Raw genomic sequence first — 20309 nt, 5'->3', positions numbered from 1 at the left:
CAACTGCAAACTTAATAAAGCATTTTTAATGTTTAAATGCAGTTAATTCATCGTGTGAGAAAATTAAAAAACAAAAAAATAGTGCTCTGAACTTGCCTCGTGCATTTTCAGTCTTGAGTGTTTGTTTGAATTTCTTCACACCAGGCTCATTTGTTCTTGTGGAGCCTGACCCGCCTGACCCTTTTTACAAAAAACACGGGTGTGTGCCCAGAAGAAATTGCATGAGGGGACAGGCAAAGGATGCTAGCAGAGTATTTTACTCTGCATGCTGGTGTGAAGAAATCCAAACAAACACTAGACACTTGAAATGTTAGACTACAACCAATCGGGTAGCCTGACGTATGCTAGAAAAGCACGTGACCATTTAAACAAGAGTGATTTGTGTGCCAGCTTCTCTATATAAACAAAACGCTTGTATTTCGGATGTTTGCTGGACATGCGCTTCCCCTCATGCAGACCTTCATCATTCACTTTTTACATGTTCTCTTGTCCATGATTTTTAGAAAATGTTATGGGCCCAAATCAACTACATTTTTCACTCCAGCTTTCCTTTTTCTATACCCAATATATTTTTAGGTAGTCGGGCCCCGGTATGGTCAGACCATGCATCTAACACAAAAATTATAGACCTTTTATTGGCAGTTGCCTTTCAACAGATTACTAAAAATTGGAAGGACTTCACCAAACTATCATATCAAGCTTGGTGGTATCCTATTTGCTATAATCACAGACTAGATACAGCCTTCGTATATCCCATCACCATGGCTATGAACCGTTTATGTCTGTGGCTACCTGTTACAACATTCATCGAAGCTAGTGCCAAGCGCTCATTTTCCTTAACTCCTGTACAACAAGAAGTTTCCGACCCTCCATGATTTCTTTTGTTGTAATTTCCATTTGCTACATTGTTGCCCCTTTGCATTGCAGTTTGCGCTTTCTGTGATTTTCTTTTTTATTAATCCTTTTTTTTTTTAGATAGACCAATTTTGATTGTATTTCCACTTACCTCCTTCCTGTATTCAAAGGATGTTTCATGTGACTATGTATTGTTACTTTTTTTGTATTGAGATTTGCATTTCCCTTAATAAACATATTTCTGACCTTAAAGAGTGATTTGTGTGTGTATGTATAAATGTAGAAAGAGGGAGAGAGATATCTCTGCCTATATATATATATATATATATTACCTACTGGCGATAGCCAGTAGGTAGTTATAGTTAGGACCACGTTTCCATAGGAAAACCTCAACATTCTATTTTGAATAACTTTGGCGCCGGTCGACGAATCCTCGCGAATTTCTCAAAATAGGTGGGGCGCTACGCTCCGCTCCTACCCTGAAAGTCTCGGGGGGATTCGTCAAGCGGGGGCTGAGATAAAAGGGGGGTCCCAAAACGCGTTTTTCCCATGCATTTTTCCATAGGACCTTTAGAACGAGCTACAGCCCGAATGGCTGAACAGAATTACTCAAAATTTGGCAGAGAGGTAGTCCCTAGGTCAAGGAAGTGCCTTTTGTAGGTTTGGTGTAAATCTGTTAAGTAGATTCTTAGAAAATAGCCTTTAAATCAATATATATATCTGAGCCAGCTTACGGTACGCTTACCGTACGCTTACGGTAAGCGTACGGTGGCGTGCGCGAGCGCGATTCTGATTGGCTCTTAGATCTTAGTAAACATTCGAATCGGCCGAAACCAGGAAGCGGCGGCCGCCATTTTGTCTCTCGCACTGAGAGAGATTTTTAAAATCGGAAGCCCAAAAACATGTAAAGGGGCTGTTTTGACAACTCCCTCCCACATAGTCATGTGGAGGGAGTCCCCAAACATCCCCCAAGTGCAAAAACGGTTTTATTTTTTTTTCGGCAATTTCGCGGGGTACGCTTACCGTACGCTTACGGTAAGCGTACGGTAAAAAAATAAAAATAAAAAAAACACTATCCACACTTACCCCACCCCCTGTGCTTTTGGTGGCCGAAGGCCACCAAATGTGCTGGGCTTATTACAATGGAAAAAAACACTATCCACACTTACCCCACCCCCTGTGCTTTTGGTGGCCGTAGGCCACCAAATGTACAGGGCTTATTATAAGGGAAAAAAACTTAGCATTTAAAAAACCGTACTAATTCACTGAAAAAACCATAGGTTTCACACACGTTATAGTTAGGAATTAGCATTTAAAAAACCTTGCAAATTCACTGAAAAAACCATAGGTTTCACACATGTTATAGTTAGTGGAAATTTTACTGATAAAAAACCAATGAAATTGCCCCGTTATAGTTAGCGCAGGCAACTATAACTCACGCGACCGCAATCCTCTGCTGATGACATATGTGTCTTTATGAAAAAAAAATATTTGTAATATATGTATAGCTAAAAATGTATGGAAGAAGACATGGGCAAATAAGTGTCTAAGTATTAGCATCAGCAGAGGATTGCGGTCGCGTGAGTTATAGTTGCCTGCGCTAACTATAACGGGGCAATTTCATTGGTTTTTTATCAGTAAAATTTCCACTAACTATAACATGTGTGAAACCTATGGTTTTTTCAGTGAATATATATATATATATATATATATATATATATTCACTGAAAAAACCATAGGTTTCACACATGTTATAGTTAGCGGAAATTTTACTGATAAAAAACCAGTGAAATTGCCCCGTTATAGTTAGTGCTGGCAACTATAACTCACGCGACCGCAATCCTCTGCTGATGCTAATACTGTATTTAGACACTTATTTGCCCATGTCTTCTTCCATACATTTTTAGCTATACATATATTACAAATATTTTTTTTTCATAAAGACACATATGTCATCAGCAGAAGATTGCGGTCGCGTGAGTTATAGTTGCCAGCACTAACTATAACGGGGCAATTTCACTGGTTTTTTATCAGTAAAATTTCCGCTAACTATAACATGTGTGAAACCTATGGTTTTTTCAGTGAATTTGCAAGGTTTTTTAAATGCTAATTCCTAACTATAACGTGTGTGAAACCTATGGTTTTTTCAGTGAATTTGTACGGTTTTTTAAATGCTAAGTTACTTTACGCCATTCGAGGCGTGCGCGCCCACTTAACGCAGTTCGTTCCGTGCACGGTTTTTATCAACTTTAATAAGCCCTGTACATTTGGTGGCCTTCGGCCACCAAAAGCACAGGGGGTGGGGTCAATGTGGATAGTGTTTTTTTTATTTCGATTTTATAATTTCATGTTGCCAAAATTTAGTTTTTTTTACCTATTGATAAGCCCTGTACATTTGGTGGCCTACGGCCACCAAAAGCACAGGGGGTGGGGTAAGTGTGGATAGTGTTTTTTTTATTTATTTTTTTACCGTACGCTTACGGTAAGCGTACGGTAAGCGTACGGTAAGCGTACTCGGCGAAATTGCCGAAAAAAAAATAAAACCGTTTTTGCTCTTGGGGGATGTTTGGGGACTCCCTCAACATGACTATGTGGGAGGGAGTTGTCAAAACAGCCCCGTAACATGTTTTTGGCCATCTTGTTTGATAAACAACACTCAGTGCGAGAGACAAAATGGCGGCCGCCGCTTCCTGGTTTCGGCCGATTCGAATGTTTACTAAGATCTAAGAGCCAATCAGAATCGCGCTCGTGCACGCCACCGTACGCTTACGGTAAGCGTACGGTAAGCGTACCGTAAGCGGGCTCAGATATATATATTGATTTAAAGGCTATTTTCTCAGAATCTACTGAACAGATTTACACCAAACCTACAAAAGGCACTTCCTTGACCTAGGGACTACCTCTCTGCCAAATTTCTAGTAATTCTGTTCAGCCGTTCGGGCTGTAGCTCGTTCTAAAGGTCCTATGGAAAAATGCATGGGAAAAACGCGTTTTGGGACCCCCCCTTTTATCTCAGCCCCCGCTTGACGAATCCCCCCGAGACTTTCAGGGTAGGAGCGGAGCGTAGCGCCCCACCTATTTTGAGAAATTCGCGAGGATTCATCGACCGGCGCCAAAGTTATTCAAAATAGAATGTTGAGGTTTTCCTATGGAAAAGGGGTCCTAACTATAACTACCTACTGGCGACCGCCAGTAGGTAATATATATATATATATATATATATATATATTAAAAACTATATTTTTGTATGATTTTAACAATATTAGTATGAAATGATAAGGATATGGTAAGAGCCACGGCAGTCATGCACCCTTGGACTCCCCTGGTTACTTAGTTTTAAAAAATGTGCGGGTTTGCTAGGTTTGTCTATGTGCAGTGTTAGGTAAGGCCCAAAATCCACTGCTACGCAGCTTGTAAAAAAGGGTCCGTTTTCAGTGGAAAAATGTGATGCATCCAGGTTGTGTTTTGGCCCATTTCTTGTTGCGGGCATGAAGCCTACCAACATGAAGGAAGTACCACTTCTATCTGGAGACTTAGAGAAATGATATGTGGATGAAGTTTATGGTTCCCCATAGATTCCAGAATGTTATATTAAATAAATGTGAGAAAAATGTGTTTTTTAGTAAAAGTTTGAGATTTGCGAAGGATTCTGGGTAAAACAAACTTGATGAAAGACATGTAAATCAACCTACCCTGGATTTCACCACGTGTCTAGTTTTCACAATTTGCAAGTTTGCTACTTTTCCCTTGGGCCCAAAATCCCCTTTTACCCACTTTACAAAAAAAAGGGTCAGTTTTGAGTGAAAAATGTGATGTATCCATGTTGCGTTTTGGGCAATTTCTTGTCAGGAGCACCAAGCCTACCCACACAATGGAGATATTGCTTTTATTAGGAGACTTGGGAGAGTGCTTGGTTGAAGGAATTTTGTAGCTCCCTGGAGATTCCAGAACTTTTACATCACAGATATGTGAGGACAATGGGGTTTTGGTCAAAGTTTAAGGTTTGCATAGGATTCTGGGTATAATAATCTGGTGAGAGCCTTGCAAATCACCCCACTCTAGATCCCACAAGGATCCAGTTTTAAAAATGTGAAAGTACGTTTGGTTTCCTGGGTGCCAGCTGAGCTAGTGCCCAAAATTCTCACCTGCCCACTTTGCACAAAAAAAACACGTCAATTTTGAGTGGAAGAATGCTGCGTTTTGGTCATTTCCTGTCATGGGCACAAGGCCTATCCACACAAGTGAGATACCTTTTTTATTGGAAGACATATGAGGGCATGGAGTAGTAGCACATGTGTTATTACCAATTCGATTTCACTGCATATGTGCCTTCCAAATGTTTGTTAGTGTGTAAGAAAAAATATATTTTGAAAAATACACTCTGAACCATATGCTAGCATGGTACTCACAAATTCAGAGATTTACAAATAACCCCTGCTACTAACCTCCATGTTCTGTGCCAATTCCAGAATTTTTTAGGATTCCTTGATATCCATTTTTCACTCTACATATTTCACAATGTGAATTGGTCTATACTCAGTGCACAACAAATTTGGAATGTGTCTACTTTTCAGAAATCTACAGCTTTTCTGGGCCACCTGTAGGTTTCACACTGATTTTCACCCCAAAGTAGTACAAGTAGGCTTAAAACATAAAAAAATAGGAAAATTGGGTTGCCTCTTTCACAAACGCCAAAACTGTAGTAACAATTTACTTTTTTTATTCGGCTCTACATGTTCCAGAAAGCTGGGAAGATGGTGACTTTAGCACAACAAATATTTTGTTGATGCCAGTCTAAAAAAAAAAAAAACAGACACTTTTATCCAGAGCACTTTTCCCTATTTTTTCCCAAAAAGTCAAGATTTAATTGGATTTTGTCTATTTTCTCAGTCCCCTCCAGGAAAATCCGCAAACTCTGGTTACCTATTACCTATTACATTTAGAATCTCCAGGATGTTGGAAATAAAGGACACAAATTTGGCGTGGATTCCTTACGTGGAAAAAAGTTATAGAACCCTAAGGATACACTAACCTAATAGCCGAAAAAGGCTCCGCACTAGAGTGTGGAGAAGGGCTGGTGGACAGCAGTTCAGGGGTTTAGAAGCATTCATTTTATTTTGAGTGTCTGGTATTATCAGCCCACACTACAACCACATTTGATTTAAATGTCAATACCTAATTGTTCGAATATGTAAAAAAAAAAAACCCTGTTCCAATGATTCCAAAGACTGAAAACGGATTCCACACTTAAATGTGAATGCAAATAAAACAGCAAATGCTCCCTCACAGACACATATAGCCACACAGGAACAGAAGTTAGGCATCAGATGTTTCTTCATCTGTGCTAAATCCAATAAGGCCAACGCACACCCCACAAGAAATTAAAAACAACTATTTTCTCTTATCACCAAATAATATTCAGGGTGAAAATCTTATAAAGCAGGTGTAATAGTAACAAAATTGTTCTTTTTATGTAAATGTGTACCTGCATTGCTCATTCTAGTTTAAATCACAAAGATTGATATATTTTGTAACATCTTACCTGCCGGCACCAAAGTTTACGAAATATTTGTAAGTAGGCAAGTATCATCAGACACAGAGGAGCCATATATGTAATCAGAAAAAAACATATGTGATACACTTTTGGATACATTTCACCTAGAAACAAAAAAAAAACAATTGCACAAATGTCAATTTCGAACTGCAAACACTGCCACAATGTAATGCGTTTTACATTCTCTTGTCACTTACGTGAATTAGAAATGATATGCACTGATATCAGAAAGTGAATTATGACCTGTTCCATCTACGAGCTAGGACACAGAATATATTTACTCTATTAAGGTGCATAATTTAGCATATTGAAAATAAGCGAGCATGTACATAGTTAACACTGTGCAAAAGAAATGATGGAACATGAACGAAAGCCCAGGGAAACATCATGAATGAGCCACAAATATAACACCTGTACTGAAAAACAACTGGAACAAAAATACCGAGGGGGTCACTGCATAAAAACACATAACAAAAGGCACAAAAGGAAGCAATAAGGAAGATCCTTCAGATCCATAACCATGTTTGGAAAAAAGCTATGGAGTACAGTACTCTGGTAAAAATAAACAGTAATTGCCATGAGAACATATTTCAGGCATAGAAACAGACAGCAGAAGTAACAGAATTCGCATCGCAGGATAGGCGAATGCCATAGAAAGGCCTTCATAACCCCTGGCATGAAAAGGTCTTGGCTACAAACAAATGTAATTGCCTGTTGGCGGACGTGTTCCTTCCAATATACCATCTACACTAGGTGGGCTTTGGGTCAGCCCCTTCGGCATGAGTGTGTGACTTCGTTGTCTATCTCAGTTGCCTGCTTGTTAGTCAATGGATTTCCTCCCTAGATTTGCTCTCACAGTGATTGGATGAGTTGTATCTTTCCACAGTGTACTTAATGGACTTGTTTTATTTGTGCATAGGTGGCCTTGTAGGAGGTTTTCCCTTCATAGAAAACTCATTATAAAGATTGCTGGTCATGCATCTGAATGTGTTGTGTCATAAGCATTTGCATGCCCGTGCAACTAGATCGACCTTTTAAATTCTAGACCTACTAGCTTTGTCAATTCTTATTGATGAGATGCAGCTCTTTTTTTAACGAGAAGTGGTGAATAGCATATATGTGTATTCTATTTGCCTTCAAGATCAGTGCTGTTTTGTACACACGGCTCTTCCATCTGTCATAAGGGTCCATATCGAGTTTAAGGTGCCCATGCCATTCCTCGTTTTCTTTGCTTCTATCTGGAATTCTGATACCTCGCTCTAAGTCCATTTGATTTGAGGGAGCATCATCCAAAGATCTCTGTAAGAAACATTTTCTCCAGTATAGATCCAACAGCCTGCTTCAACAATATGTGGAACCTCCAGCACCCTAGCTTGAAAGCTTACACAGTATTCTCAATGTCTTCGATTTTGTTTTACTGTGGATGATATTGCACAACCTTTGAAATATATTTACTGCTAGATTTCAAACTTGTCATTGTGGGTCAATGTTTTCATGGATTCCATTTTGCTCTTCATAATCTGCACTTTCTATTCTAACTATGCACACTAGAGTGAAGTCATGTCATTACAGTCTCAACCCCTGTAACTTTATGGGAGATGTCAGAGGATGTCTTGTTTAGTTTTGTGGCAGCTAACAATGCTCCTCTTTAAAATCAGTGCTAGATTATCAAGGCAAGACACGCATGGAAACAGAAACGATGGGTGTAAAGCTAGCAAACATTTCAGTGCTGGAAGACACTTGAGACTGTTCCATGGTCCAGCCTATCAATTTGTTTCCCACTGTGGTGCTCCAGATAGGAAGCAATCATAGGCAAATCAGTCTTATTCTCTTTTCAATGAGATCTGTTTAGTCTGGAATGCCAGGCCACACTGCTGAACTGGAACACAACCAAGTCTGCATCAGGTAGCTGACCTCCCTTGTGGCTAGAGGGACACAACAAGCTGACTTTCCCTAGAGTGCCTAGCTGAGCAGTAGCAACTGGATCTGGGAGGGACTTTGCTGGTGGCCTCTGCTGGAGACCCAGAAAAGCTCCTTTAGAAACCCTGAAAAGTTAGGACTTAAAAGACAGATGGTAAAATCGTTGATCATGAGATACCTGGTTGGTGTATCTGACCAACGCTCCATCGGGGTTGCCCTGAAATCATGCCTAGGTCTTGGTCTACCATGACCGCAGACTATCATTGGTGCTTAGCACTTTTTGATACTATGTCTACTCAAAACTACAAGAAATCATATTTCTGTTGCCCCTATTTTATAGTTGTTGCTTTGGCATCATTTTGTTTATTACATTTTACTCAATTTGGTTTGGAATTTGTATTGCTTGGTGTTTTCATTTTATTACTGTTTTTGTACTGCATTAATACTTTGCACATTGCGCTGAGTTAAGCCTGGCTGATCGGTGCCATAGCTAGAAGAGGAGTGATCAGGTCTATTTAGTGACTTTAAGAGTTCACACTGTCAAGAGTTGTGATTATCACTTGAGGTGGGGAGCAGGGATATCAGAATAACCCCATATGTACCTAGGAAAGAAATGCATGTAGAAATGATTTATTAGTCAATGAAGAGACAAAACCACAGTTAATCATTAGTGTCTAGGAATAAATCAAAATACATTTCCCAAGCCTGTTTATAATGTCTCATCACCCTCGACCCCAGTTGCATGCATATGACATGAGAATGGTTGAAATTTATACAATGTAATCATAATATTCAGGACAGGAAAATGTGTACATTAACAACACATTTAAATTATGTAAAATTCTGTTCCTTGCATGACATTGCAGGCCTTATATAACTATTTTATTTGCGGTGTCAAAAAAACCCAATATTGTCTGCCCTTGGGATTCAAAACGAGTGATCCACACAGTTCATTATGTAGCCATCTTAGCACTTTAATGTCTGCTCCTCATTGGTGAAAATCCAATCAATGTATTTGTATTCAAATACTGGGTGGAACCTCAAGGTAAAGGCGTTTGCTGCATACCAGCCGTTGATTCAAGCATCCTGTGGACCAAGATACAAAGGGCTGAAACCTTAAATCATTGGGTCCATGCTTTTTTTTAATTCTTTGTATTGAAAAAAGGCATGTAAACAGTCATAACACCACAATGCTCAAAGGGCCTGTATAGCACATGAGTATGGCAGCAATAGTCCATGACACAATACGTTCAAAATGTCATTAAAAAAACACACATTATAGCAGTGCAACCGAATCCCTCTCCCCCCCGCTCCGGGTGGTTCACATATATCTCCACGAAAAGTGTTCCATAGCCCCCATATTTGTGACCATTTCATCGGGCACCCCTTAGAGACATAGTTAGGCACCTCCGTCACCATGCACCAGTCCATGTCCTTAGCCCAATCGACAATGCTGGGTGGGTGCGGGGCTCTCCACATTGGTGCAATGTTGCGCTTTGCCACCATAAAGCCCAGAGTCACCCATGTTCGCTCCTTGGCGCTGAGGTTTGTGGGGTCCCCGATGTTCAACAAAATCAGTTTGATGTTACACGGTATCTGTTTTCCCAGTGCCTCCTCCATCATACGTACCACCCTCCCCTAATATTTCTGAATTTTAGCACATTCCCACAGTGTGTGAATAAAAGTGCCCTCTTGCCCACAGTGTCGGATGCAGTTACTGTCTTGGGCATAACCCATATGGACCAGAGAGGATCCAGACAAATATGTTCTGTGGAGGATTTTGAGTTGGCCAAGCGAGCGATTTCGCCGGGGAGGCAAGGTAGAGCAGGATATCGTCCGCGTATAGAGATATGCGGTCCCCCCAGCCATGAGTCCATCTCAAGCCCCTGATAGCCGGGTCCCACCGGATCCATGCCGCCAGGGGCTCCAAGGCCAAAGCGAAGAGGAGCTGCGATAGGGAGCAACCTTGCCTAGTGCCCCTTCCCAAGGGAAAAACAGGGGACTTTGTGGTTATTGACGACCACCTGCGCTAATGGTTGACAGTACAAAAGGCGAACCCAGTTGATAAATTCAAAACCGAAGCCCAATTTGCGGAGCACTGCAAACATGTAGGGCCATTCTATGGTGTTGAAGGCCGACGCAGCATCCAGGGACACCACCACGCCATCTTCTCTAATAGTATCCGGCCTGCATAGTACTCCATGTAGGCGGCAGAGATTAAGAGATGTATTTCGCGCCGGCATAAAGACGGACTTGTCCGGGTGGATCAGGGCGGGAAGAACCTGCAACAGACGAGTGGCGAGGACCTTCACGAGGATTTTTGCCTCACAATTGAGCAACGATATAGGCCTATACGAAGAACAGTGATCTGCGGGTTTTCCCGATTTGTGGATGACAATGATGGTGGCCAGTCTATGGTCTTCGGGAAGAATTCCACTCTCTTTACTCTCCTGGTACATATCAGTAAGGTAAGGGGCATTTATATTTGCCATCAGCTTAAATAATTCTATGGGGATCCCATTGGGACCCGATGCTTTCCCTCCCCGCAAGTCATGTATAGCCTTCTCCACTTCGGTCACTGTTAGGTCACGCTCTAAATCAGAGCTGTTCTCCCCGGTAAGGGTAGGCATGACTATATCTCAGAGTAGAGATAAAGCCTCCTCCTCCGAATAACTCGTGCCTGAAGTATATAGGGAGAAAAAGTGTTGCCCAAATGCGTCCGCAATGTCTTGTGGTGCGGTAACACGGGAGTGCTGGTCCGTGCCAATTTCCACCACTACTCTCCGCGCCTCCTCTCTACGATCCAACCACGCCAGCAGTTTGCCTGCCTTATTGCTGACATCGTAAATTCTACTAAGAGTCGCCCTGTATTCTGACCTAGCCGCGTCAGTGGCCAGGTTGTAAAACTCTTTCATCTTAGTCCGGAGCCTTTGAAGCAATTCCTCCGAGTCCTGCGTACGAACTGCGCATTCCAAGGTCAGGACCTCTCCCTCCAAGAGCACCAGAGCCGCCGCTTTTTCCTTGCATTGTCCAGCAATCTGACCCAACACCACTCCCCGTATGACACTTTTATAGGCCTTCCAAAGGGAAACGGACAAGCTGACTGAACCCTGATTTAGTTGATAATAGAGGTCGGTTTCGCCCAATACTTTATCCTTAACTGAGGGAATAGCGAGATACCAGGGGTTGAGCGGTGCAACGCGGCCAACTGTGGATTCATCCACTTTCACCCTGCACAGCACGGGCGAGTGATCCAAAATTCCTCTTGCCAAATGTTGAATCTCCTTGATGCTCTGGATATGGCTCGTGAGCGTGAGCATGTAATCTATTCGTGACATGCTGCGATAGGGTCCCGAGAGATGGGTGTATTGGAGCTCGCTAGGATGAAAGTATCTCCAGGCATCTACCAGACCCATAGCCCCCAGAAAGCTATTTATGCGTTTACGGCACGCCGGCAGGTCTTTCTGGAGCCAACGATCTAGGGAATCAGAAACAATGGAATTAAAATCTCCCCTTATCAGCAATCTCCCATCCGGTAGGTTCAGGAGAAGATCACCGAGATCCATTAATGCCTGTGTGTGCAGGCCTGGCGGAATGTACACCGATACCAGATTAAGAGTAGCTCCCTCCCACACCCTGGACACTGCTATGAACCTACCCAGGGGGTCCATGTGGACCTTGTTAACAATCAAGGGGAAGGACTTGGGAACCAAGATGCCCACCCCCTGTGAGCCAGAGCCAAAAGCAGAATGGGCAGTCATCAGGAATCCCTACCCAGACAGCGCCTTACAACCATTGCCCAATAGATGGGTCTCCTGCAATAGGACGATGTCAGGGGAATGTCGCTTCAAAAATTGGAGAACCACCCTTCTTTTGATTTTGTCGCCCAATCCGTTCACATTCCAGGATATCAGGTTAAGTTTCTGTCTGCGCATGGTACCCATCACTCGAAGTCTCAGATACAAGGTACAAGGTACCCCACTGAGGAACACACCAAGGGGGAGGACGGATAGGCAAGCATATATGTGTGTAGCCGAATCGGATGTCCCAATTGCCCCATGTCAAGTGAATAAAGGAGGAGAATGGAGAGGTAAACCATCTCTTGTACCGAAGTGGAACAAAACAAAGACAAAAACAGCTGAACCAGAAGCAATACCAAGAATACTGCGACCAAAGGGGGTAGGTCAACTACCCCATCCGTCGTCATTTGCTGTCGAGACCCCTTGGAGAAAACATGCCTATACAAAAATAATACTAATATGAACACCCCAAAATAATCCCCCCCTCCCCGCAGTCCCAACGTGCCATCCCCAACCCCCCCACCCTGCCTCCCTGCTTGTCGGAAACACAACCTCCTGCCCCACAAACTAGCAGAGTGCCTATCGCCCACACTTCCAAGAAGTTGCGGGACCATATGGCCAAACCAAACATACAACAACCAAAAAAAATAAAACAACATCTGTCTCAATATTGAACCCAAACTGCCCATCATATTTGCATCAAAAACAATGTTGAGGGCCAGCATGTGTCCCACCCCCCACACATGGTCTGCAGGGGAACAAACAGAAGATCCAAATCACAAATACAACTAAGACAGTCTATCTTCAGTTGGCACATATCCGATGTAGTATGAATATGTAAAAGAAACCCCGATGTTTACCGTCCTACCAGAGTCATTGCCCCCTCCCACGGAAATGCATACAGACCAGTTATTCAGCACCTCCCGCAGCCTCCGTCAAGTCCGTTTGCAGCGAGCCTCCACCAGATGCTTGTGTACCCTCAGTCATCCTCGTACCCCAGGCATGTTGGTTTCGGCAGCCCGCCATTCACCATCCCTCCAGGCAGTCCCAGATCTCTTCCGGAGTGGTGAAGAACCAGGATTTTCCCTCCGATTCCACCCTCAGTTTGGCCAGGAACATCATCGCATACTTCACATCCTTGTCACAAAGCGCTTTCTTAACCTTCAGAAAGCTTTGGCGTTGTCGTTGCACCTTGAGGGTGAAATCGGGAAAGAAGGTGATGCGGCTGTTCTGGAATTCCACCGGCAGAAGGGGCATATTGCAGGATAACATCTTGCTCGTGGAAGTTAAAGAGCCATGCAAGAAGTGGCCGTTGGGGGGCGTCAGGCCTCGGTCAGCCTACGGGCACCTGGTGCGCTCGCTCTACCGAGAAGAAGTTAGAGAGCCCACTCGGCTTGAGATGATTAGTGATCAAGTCTTCCACGAAGAGGTCCGCAGCCTGCCATTCCGCTCTTTCTGGCACACCGATTATACGGAAGTTGTTGCGCCAAGACCACCTTTCATAATCGTCCAGCTGCACTACCAGCTTTGCAGCATGTGTTTGCAGGCCCTCCACCTTCCTCTGCAGCTCAGAAATATCTTCCACCAGGGAGGTTGCCTTTATTTCGACGTCTTTGAGTCGGGAGTTCATGTTGCGCATATCTTCCCTAATGAGAGACACCTCGGTGGAGACCGTGTCGATCCGTGATTCCAGGGACTTGCGGATGGTAGTAATGGCATCAAGGATGTCTTGTAGCGTCTGATCCGTCTTTTTCCCGCCAGATTCATGTTTGTCGGGAGCAGTGGACCCTCCCTTGGGGCTCGAGCCAGAGCCCCCGTCCCAGGCAAATTTCGATTTGGCTTGGAGGGCCGCCTTTGAACCGTGACCCCCCGCCATGATGGATGTAGGACTCTACTGTTGAGCTCCCCAATGAAGGATGCCCAGACCAAGTCAAAGTAGAGAGGTAAACAGTCGCTGGTATCTTTACGTTGCACCAAGTAGCTCACAGGGGATCATGACGTTGTCCCCGGTGTAGACTACAGCAGCCCTCCAGCCCCAGAGCGTTCCTCAAGCAGGAGCTGGGCCACACAAGGTGTGTACCTCGGCCGAGCACCAGTGGCAGTGGAGGGGGGGAAAAAGAGATCTGTGCAGTAGGGGCCGATCAGCGACGGTTGATGGGCGGCAGTGCGGTGGCAGTGGCGGTTAAATGCGCAAGGCCACAGCGTGAGTTCACAGGCCCATTGGGGGGCACCACAGCCCTATAAGCAAGTCCACGTCACACCATAGGGTACAGGCCAAGGTGGTCTCCCAATACCGGCAGCAGTCTGACCTGGACGGGCCCGCAGTACAAGAGCATACATCAGCCGCCGATCACCCCCACCGCAGCGTTGTGGCTCCGGCTCAGGAGAGTCCCGGGTATACGGGGTCATGCAGGGTCCCCCAGGAGATCAAGAGCGCAGGGTCCTGTTGTGGTGCGCCCCAACCAGCACAGGGGCAGACATTCACCACCTGCAGTTGCTCCCCAGTCACACAATCCGCAACAATGGCTTCCGTTGGCGCCGACATTGACGTAGTAGGGACGCACTCCCCGGTCCTCAGCGGCTCCACACACCGTCCCGCGAAGATCGCTGTAGGTCACAATTGCAGTCCGTATCTTCCCACTGGGAGCAGCGGGGCTCTGCACATTAATTTACAGCCCTCCAGTTAGAGGGTCTCCTTCGCCGCCGTGATGATGGCCACCGACGGCGCCTCCGTCGATTGTAGCAGGGATGCGTTCACCGGCCCCCTCTGGTTCGTAGTCCGCCGCTTCGCCGGTTCCCCAGCAGCTCCACACGCAGTCCCGCGAAGACAGCAGCAAGTCACAGACACTATCAGTATCACACCACTGGGAGCAGCGGGGTTCAGCGTGTTGTTACACAGCCCTCCAGACACTGAGAGGGCCCCCGTCGCCAGCCTCACTTATTGCCGGCAGGCCTCGCGCCAGCCCCAGGGTCCCGTCCGGCCCGATATAAATGTTGCCTAGTCAGGTTTCAGCTGCTCCACCCAGGTCACACCAGGCATTGGTCGGTCGGCTGACCCTTCCAGAGAGGACTTGTGGCAGTTTAGTTGCGTTCTGGGGTCAAATGGACAGATGAATGGACGGATTTAGGGCTCGGTTGGCCGAGCTGAATGATTAGACAGCCATCTTCATGCTCGGCTTGGCCACGCCCCCCTGTCCATGCTTTTAATGCCTAATCTCATGACTCTTTCCTCCACAAACTGCTACAAACCACCATGCATCAATGGTCGTCAGATATCTTTACATGAACTCGATCTTTCCTGTGTCCACCAACCTGAGTCACTAGTGCTTATGTTGGAGCCTGTGATCAAATCTCTGGGATGTCTATCTGTGCCTCACATTGTCATGCATGTCATGCTTTGCACAGATAGGTGTACCATGGACTCAGGGAGTTAGTCACATAATTTGAATTTTTGTATTGATATTTGGTGACAGTTGACACATCGTGGTCTGTAGCACTAGTGTTTAATTGCACTTTTGTCTCTTGATTGACTTATAAACCATCGCTACATCATACCATATGTTTACGCATGTATCCCTTGAGGTGGACAGCCACCCACCCCAAATAATATTCTAGTTTCTTACAGAGCAAGAAACCCATGCCTGGAAATAGCTTTTGCGCTTCACATCAAAGCAACAAAGGTGATGGATTAAATCATGCTTTCAAGAATCTCAACTACTTGCAATTGTTCAATACTGCTTCCCAGTAAATTGCTTTTGGCACATTGTTCCACTCAAGATGCAGGGAAACCCTATGCAAATCAGTCCTGATGCTGCTACAAGATACTGTTTGGAATGTTCACTAATAATATCGTCAGACCTCTGACAGGCAAGAACATGTGCATTATAAACAAATATGGATCATTAAATTATCAGATGAATCTGAATCTCTACAAGATATGTCAAAAGAGGTATTTATGATGCACTTACTGTCTCTTCTACAGAGCTGGAATTAAAGCTGTATGTATTATATATAAAAATCACATTGGATTCTAAAAACATGTATACATCAGACCACATTTTTAACTTTGTTCCCTCTAATATGATAATATACAACTCTCTGTTCAGTTCATTTTAAACCTACACATTAAAAATAAAATGGTCAGGAGACTGGAATAAGGTAAAAGTCGAAACCACACCCTGCTCTCAGACTCGCCCTCAATGGGCAGTGTCTGTGCACACTGGACTCTGAGGGCATTGGAACTCGGTGTGAATCAGCCTGTTCACAGATCTCATTGCACATGGACCAACACCATGTGCTTATTAGTTTTATAACAACATGTGCTGATACATGACATAGCTCAACAATGATCACTGTGCCCAGATTCTGCTGTGCAATGCTGCAGTCTGTGCAAAGTTGTTTTTATGTTGGCTAGGCTGCAAAGAATGGCAGTAAACAATATAGGGTGGGCAGGGGTGTTAGGAGGGCAAAACGCCTGAAACCAAGAAGTCGCCATAAATTCCAAATGGCGGATCCTGCATGCACATCAAAAAGAGGCCATTTGTGTTTGACATCACCGGAACCGCAGATCAAAATTACAAATCATATATGCCATGTATCCACTTTGCTTACCCTGAGTCTCAGAAACTATGGGATTCACATTGTATCTGCAGAACACAAGTACTGACCTGCATTACAATTCAAGCGCACCAGTAAATCATCAAGCCTCAGTCACTGAAGAACAGACAATAGGTGAAATTAGCTAAATTGAACTTTTATGCTATGGTACATTTCACCTTTGAGACAGGAGCCAGTGGCATTACAAAAGCCCCGCAGCCCCCACGGTGTGGGGGCCCCCGAGCTCCGGGGGCCCCCTCAGCAAAAGTGGTAGGTGGTGGGCCGGTAAGGGGGGAGGCCTCCATGTACTTTGCAGCGGGGCCTCTCGAGCTTTATTATGCCACTGACAGGAGCAATGTGGGACCCCAGACCCTCTGGCAAAGGCCATGCCATTATTACAGTAGACACCACTGTCACTCCCGCAATTTGCAAGATATGAAGATGTTCAGAGACTGCTTCATGTTTGTGTATACTGCTGTTTCTAGTGGGCCACATAGCAGATTCATCTGTCTTCAGTTGTCAATTGCATTTCAGTTATTTGCCAGGGATGATGGTGAAATACAGCTGCTAGGTGAGTACAGCTAACACACAGAGGGACTGCAGGTTTAAGTGGGGCATGACATGCAGAGGGACTGCAAGTTTAAGTGGGGCATGACATGACAGAGGTTGACACACCTCATGACTCTTGGTGAAAGTTGTCAGTGCATACTTGAATGAAAAGTGGGAAATGTGAATAGAGAGCAACTGTTACCCATGTAACAAAGTCTCATTTTGCAGATTAGGGGCTATCTCTCCTCCTCCTTATCCACCTCCAATACTGAATCACTGTTTCCCAACAGAGGTGTATCACAGTACACACACTTACATGGGGTAAAGTTTGAAATCCTCAAATTATACTTCAGATGTCTCTTTTCAAAATCCAGTGCTTCAGCCACACCATTGCCCGGAGTTGGCCCAGTGCCCAGAGTTTATGTTATGTTGATTTGTAGAGCGCACTATCACTTGGGAGGGTATCCTGGTGCTGAACATGTTTGAGTCTAGACACTCCTAGGGCATAGTGGGCCTACTACAAAATCCAGGTCTTCAGCTTCCAGTGGAAGTCAAGAAGTGAGGAGAAGCTCTTATGTGCAGTGGCAGGTCATTCCATGGTTTAGGAGCAATGCAAGGCTCGTCCGCTGGATCTGGTTTTCCATATACTTGTGATTTGTTCAAGTAGAGTCTGGGCAAGCGGAGGTTTCTGGAAGGTTTGTGAAAGCAGATATAATTTTTGAGGTATGGTGGGCAAGTGTTATGTAGTGGCTTGTAAGTGGGGGTGAATAGTTTGAATTATGCTTGTTTGTGAATGGGAAGTTGGTGGAGCTTCTTCAGGTGTGGTGTAATGTGAGTGCGGATTGGGAGGTTCAGAGTGATTCTGGCTACCAAGGTCTGAATGGTCTGAAGTCTTCTTGTGAGTTTTTTGTTGATCCCGGTATAGACGCTGTTCCTGTAGTCTAGTTTGCCTGTGACAAGGGCATGAGTGATTGTTTTCTGGGTGCTGATTGAGAGCCATTTGAAACTCTGCCTCAGTATCTTCATGGTATGGGAGCATAAGGCAGTGACAACATTGAAATGAGTGGTCATGTTTTGTTTGCTGTCAATGATAATCCTAAGGTTCTTGGTTTGTGGTGGGTGTCAGTCCTAGCTCTGTTTGCCACCAGATGGTGTCCCAATGTGATGTGTTTTAACTGAAGCTCACAATTACAGCCTTGCCAATGTTCATCTTACTGCAGTTGGTCTTATTCCAATGAGGGATTACATTCATGCAGGCTTCATAAGGTCTGCATGTTCGCAATCATCTGTGCCTTCACACTTTACCTGAGCTACATGTCTGACTCGTTTAACAGTCAAAGGACATTGTTGATTCAAAACTAAAAGGTGAGCTTATTGATAACCAAGTGTTTCATCCTGAGACATCATTGTCATCTACAATTAGCCAGGAAAGCACAGAACACATGAGTGCTTTAAATAAGTGATTTATGCATCATATTGTTCTATATATGAAAATAGAATCTGCAGAAAATATTTTAATCCCCACTAACTGTGTGGAATAATCAAATTACCAAATTGACACATGCACCAGCATGTTTTAAAAATACTAACCCAATAAATGAGTAAAACAAGCAGTAGTTAAGGGCAGTTTCCTCAATAATATGCCCAATGGCCTTCCTTTGAATCAAGGGATATTGTTCTCCTTTTCTCCTTCATTCACCAATCTCTACCCACATTATTTCATACAAAAATAATAGGATGGGTGTTAAAGGAAAGAACGCGCAACCTGCAAATTTACACAATTTGTAACCATATAGACCAGAACTTTCTCAATACGGTGCTTTCAACTTGAGGATAGACACCCTAAATCCTCAAAAACAATCGATGATTGATTCATGTATTTTCTCTTGTCGAAGCACACGTGAAAATTAACAATCAATGTCTCTTGTAACAATAATGAAAATAGGAACAAATTAGTGTGGGCTTCTCTTCTTCCTTTTATTTTCAATTGAATCTTCAAACTTCTTTATTCACAAACATTCTTCCATTCCCAACGCGTTTCGTCGATAAGGGATTTAACCCATGCGACTTCCTCAGGGCTGGAAGTAATAAATAATATAGATTGGAGTATAGAAACCCCCTTATTTCATACCAAATAGCCCACATTGCTTCCATGTGCAAAGGAAATAAACATGCTGTGTGATTTCACACTATTGTCAACTTGTATTTACACGTTTTTAGATTCTTTAACAATTAACCCCAATGATTGGATATTCATTATATCTGCTCATCCACCATTATGAATGTGAACATTTAACATTTTCGTGATGGCACTATTCTCCCAACTGTGAACCATGCTAGAGCTTCATGCCTAAATATATAATCAATACCTTATTCTTCTGTATCGGTCTCCTATAATCAAACAACCATATAAAAACCATATAAAAACCGTATAAACACCGCGGAGCACATGAGGCAAAAGTGGCGTGGACCCAAACCACATTTTATAACACACACATACCTTCATTTACTTTGTTATCGTCATCAGCAGCGATTCTTCCTCTTATTTGCATTCAACTGTCTGCGCTAACCTAGAATATAATTTACACTCTAAGTATACTAAACTTATATTTATGTTTATCCAAGGCCAAACACCCACAATTCCTGACTATCGTGTAGTCTCACCTGATTGTTAGTGTCCTCTGTTGACAACCGCTATTAAATCTTGTTTTCAAACTCTACCATGAGTATTAGTCTTTTAATTCTTTCCAAATCTCTGAAGTGCGGAGAGCTAAAGGAACAAAACCTACCCTTAGAGATATTCTCAATGGTCAATATTGCGTAAAGCCACCTTCGTTCAAGCTTTGTTACTTACTTTTCGGAGTAACAAGGTCCCCGGATACAGGAACACACCCGCGTTTGCTGTTGCCGCGTTTGTTTAAGACCAAATCGTAAAAATGAACAAGGTGATTTCTCTCCCAGATCTACTACCAGCACCATTTTGGATAGGTTTTGAACTATAGTAATCGAATCCAGATAACGGCAAACCTTATCCC

The 20309-nt window shown here is 43.7% G+C and overlaps 1 protein-coding gene across 1 annotated transcript in view; it reads right to left on the bottom strand.

The window, feature by feature from the left end:
* HCRTR2 (hypocretin receptor 2) overlaps positions 1-20309 on the bottom strand; it is a 1486247-nt gene that overhangs the window by 591127 nt on the left and 874811 nt on the right. The window contains exon 4 of the mRNA XM_085609189.1: positions 6398-6513. Within this exon, the coding sequence (XP_085465315.1) occupies positions 6398-6513 (116 nt within the window). The remainder of the gene's footprint in view (positions 1-6397; positions 6514-20309) is intronic.

Source organism: Triturus cristatus, chromosome 6 (assembly GCF_964204655.1).
Source record: "Triturus cristatus chromosome 6, aTriCri1.1, whole genome shotgun sequence".
Classification (NCBI taxonomy): domain Eukaryota; kingdom Metazoa; phylum Chordata; class Amphibia; order Caudata; family Salamandridae; genus Triturus; species Triturus cristatus.
The sequence above is the reverse complement of the archived record's forward strand: the minus strand, read 5'-3'. Positions and strand labels throughout refer to the sequence as shown.